Raw genomic sequence first — 2500 nt, forward strand, 5'->3', positions numbered from 1 at the left:
GTCCACATCACAGAGCAGCACTGCAGATCAACACTGAAGACTCAGCCTGAGTTCAGCTGCCCCAGACCAGCCTACTGTCCCAGCATCAGTTAGCAGAGTTACTGAGTCTGACCTGTGCTCAGCCGAATCCGCCATCAATAAACCCGACTAACCCAAATAAGCCCGGCTTTACTGTAAGCTTGCTTTGTGGAACAGGCTCTGGTTTTGTGAACTCTGAGTGTCGGCATGTGTCACTCAGACACGCATCATTTCCTGTTCCAGGAGGATCATCACATCAGTAGTGTCTTACACCACTGATCAAACCAGTACACACACACACACACACACACACACACACACAATACAGCACATTATCACCTGTGTGTGTGTGTGTGTGTGTGTGTGTGTGTGTGTGTGTGTAGTCTGCAGACTCAGGCAAGCTGAAGCAGAGTCTGGACACGTCCGGCTGTCTCTACCAGTACGACAACTATGATGAGGTCGCCATGGATACTGACAGTGAAACCAACTCACCAGGTACACACACACACACACACACACACCTGTTCTGCAGACACTTTTGCTAACTGAAGAGTGTATTTGATGATGCTAATGCTCGTCTGCAGCTGCGTCCCCTACCCATGATGCACTGCCCAGGTTCCCGCTGGAGTCCACGCCTCACCGACAGGTAAACACTAGCCGCTGTGTGTGTGTGTGTGTGTGTGTGTGTGTGTGTGTGTGTGTTATATTGCCAGATTGGTCACCACTGTGGCCTCACAGCAGAAAGGTCTCTGGTTTGAGTCTCGGCTGGGTCAGTTGGTGTTTCTGTGTGGAGTTTGCATGTTCTCCCCGTGTTGGTGTGGGTTTCCTCCGGGTGCTCCGGTTTCCCCCACAGTCCAAACACATGCGCTATAGGGGAACTGATCAACTACACTGGCCGCAGTGTGTGTGTGTGTGTGTGTGTGTGTGTGTGTGTGTGTGTGTGTGTGTGTGTGTGTGTGTGTGTGTGTGTGTGTGTGTGTGTGTGAGAGAATGAGTGTGTATGGGTGTTTCCCCATTCTGGGTTGCAGCTGGAAGGGCATCCACTGTGTAAAACATATGCTGGAATAGTTGGCGGTTCATTCCGCTGTGGCGACCCCTGATGAATAAAGGGACTGAGCTGAAGGAGAATGAATGATTAGAGGTTATTGATGATGATGATGATGATGATGATGATGATGAAGATCTGCTGTTACTGTCTGCACCACTCATGAGACAAGGCAACACACTGACACACGTTTTCTCTCTCACACACGTGTGTAGTTCCAGCAGGGGGAGTGTGTGCGTGTGTGTGCTGCTCCTCCGCTGCCGCCGCTGCCTCCTCCTGATGAAGACGAGCCGCCGCCGAAGCCCCCGTTCGCTGATGAGGAGGAGGAAGAGGAGATGCTGCTGCGGGAGGAGCTGCTGAAGAGCCTGGCCAACCGCAGAGCGCCGCAGGCTGAGGTGTGTGTGTGTGTGCGTGTGTGCGCGTGTGTGTGCGTGCATGTGTGTGTGTAACGCAGTTCTCCTGTGTCCTCAGGGTGTGTCCAGCATCAGTGGTCCTCCGTCTCCGTCTCTCAGGTGTGCTGGTCAGAGCAGGAGTAACCTCAGCACCGTCAGCCTCAACAGCGTCATCTCACACACTCGCGCACTCAAGTTCATACGCACGCATCCTGCTCCCAAAGCCCCGTTTGTGGTGAGTGTGTGATAGTGTGTCTGATTCAATGAGTGTGTGATTACATATCTGCTGTAATGTGTGTGTGTGTGTGTGTGTGTTCCTCCAGCTGCCGCGGCACAAGGCTGTAGTGGTGCGTCTGAACGCTTCTGATGACAGCGACTCTGAGGCCGAGAGCTGCAGCGCTGCACAGAGTGTGTTTGGAGGACTGGAGTCCATGATTAAAGAGGCCCGGCGGACCGCAGAGGTGTGTGTGTGTGTGTGTGTGTGCTTCATCCTCTTTGGCTGTGACTTAGGAGTATATTCCAGAAGTGTGTTTCCAGCAGGGGTGTCCACACTGCCTCCTGGAGGGTTCAGCTCCAGCCCTGATCAGACACCTGAGCAGTTCATCAGGCCCACCACCACTGAGTTTGGACACCCCTGCTGTACAAGAAGAGACTGAGATGATGATAATAATAATGATGGTTATGATGATGTTGATGATGGTAGTGATGATGATGATGATGATGATGGTGTTGATGTTGATGATGATGGTTGTGATGATGGTGATGATGATGATGATGATGTTGATGATGGTAGTGATGATGATGATGATGATGATGGTGTTGATGTTGATGATGATGGTTGTGATGATGGTGATGATGATGATGATGGTGATGATGATGGTGATGATGTTGATGATGATGGTTGTGATGATGGTGATGATGATGATGATGATGATGATGATGATGGTGATGATGTTGATGATGATGGTTGTGATGATGGTTATGATGTTGATGATGATGGTTGTGATGATGGTTATGATGTTGATGATGATGGTGATGATGATGA

At 50.6% G+C, this 2500-nt stretch overlaps 1 protein-coding gene across 1 annotated transcript in view; it reads left to right on the forward strand.

Annotated features, from left to right (window-relative positions):
• zfc3h1 (zinc finger C3H1-type containing) overlaps positions 1-2500 on the forward strand; it is a 27484-nt gene that overhangs the window by 9430 nt on the left and 15554 nt on the right. Inside the window, exons 6-10 of the mRNA XM_087312590.1 lie at positions 402-513; positions 603-664; positions 1279-1458; positions 1535-1690; positions 1779-1916. Coding sequence (XP_087168716.1) covers positions 402-513; positions 603-664; positions 1279-1458; positions 1535-1690; positions 1779-1916 — 648 coding nt within the window. The remainder of the gene's footprint in view (positions 1-401; positions 514-602; positions 665-1278; positions 1459-1534; positions 1691-1778; positions 1917-2500) is intronic.

Source organism: Danio rerio, chromosome 25, assembly GCF_052040795.2.
Source record: "Danio rerio strain M-AB ecotype USA chromosome 25, GRCz13ab, whole genome shotgun sequence".
In the NCBI taxonomy this organism is placed as follows: Eukaryota; Metazoa; Chordata; class Actinopteri; order Cypriniformes; family Danionidae; genus Danio; species Danio rerio.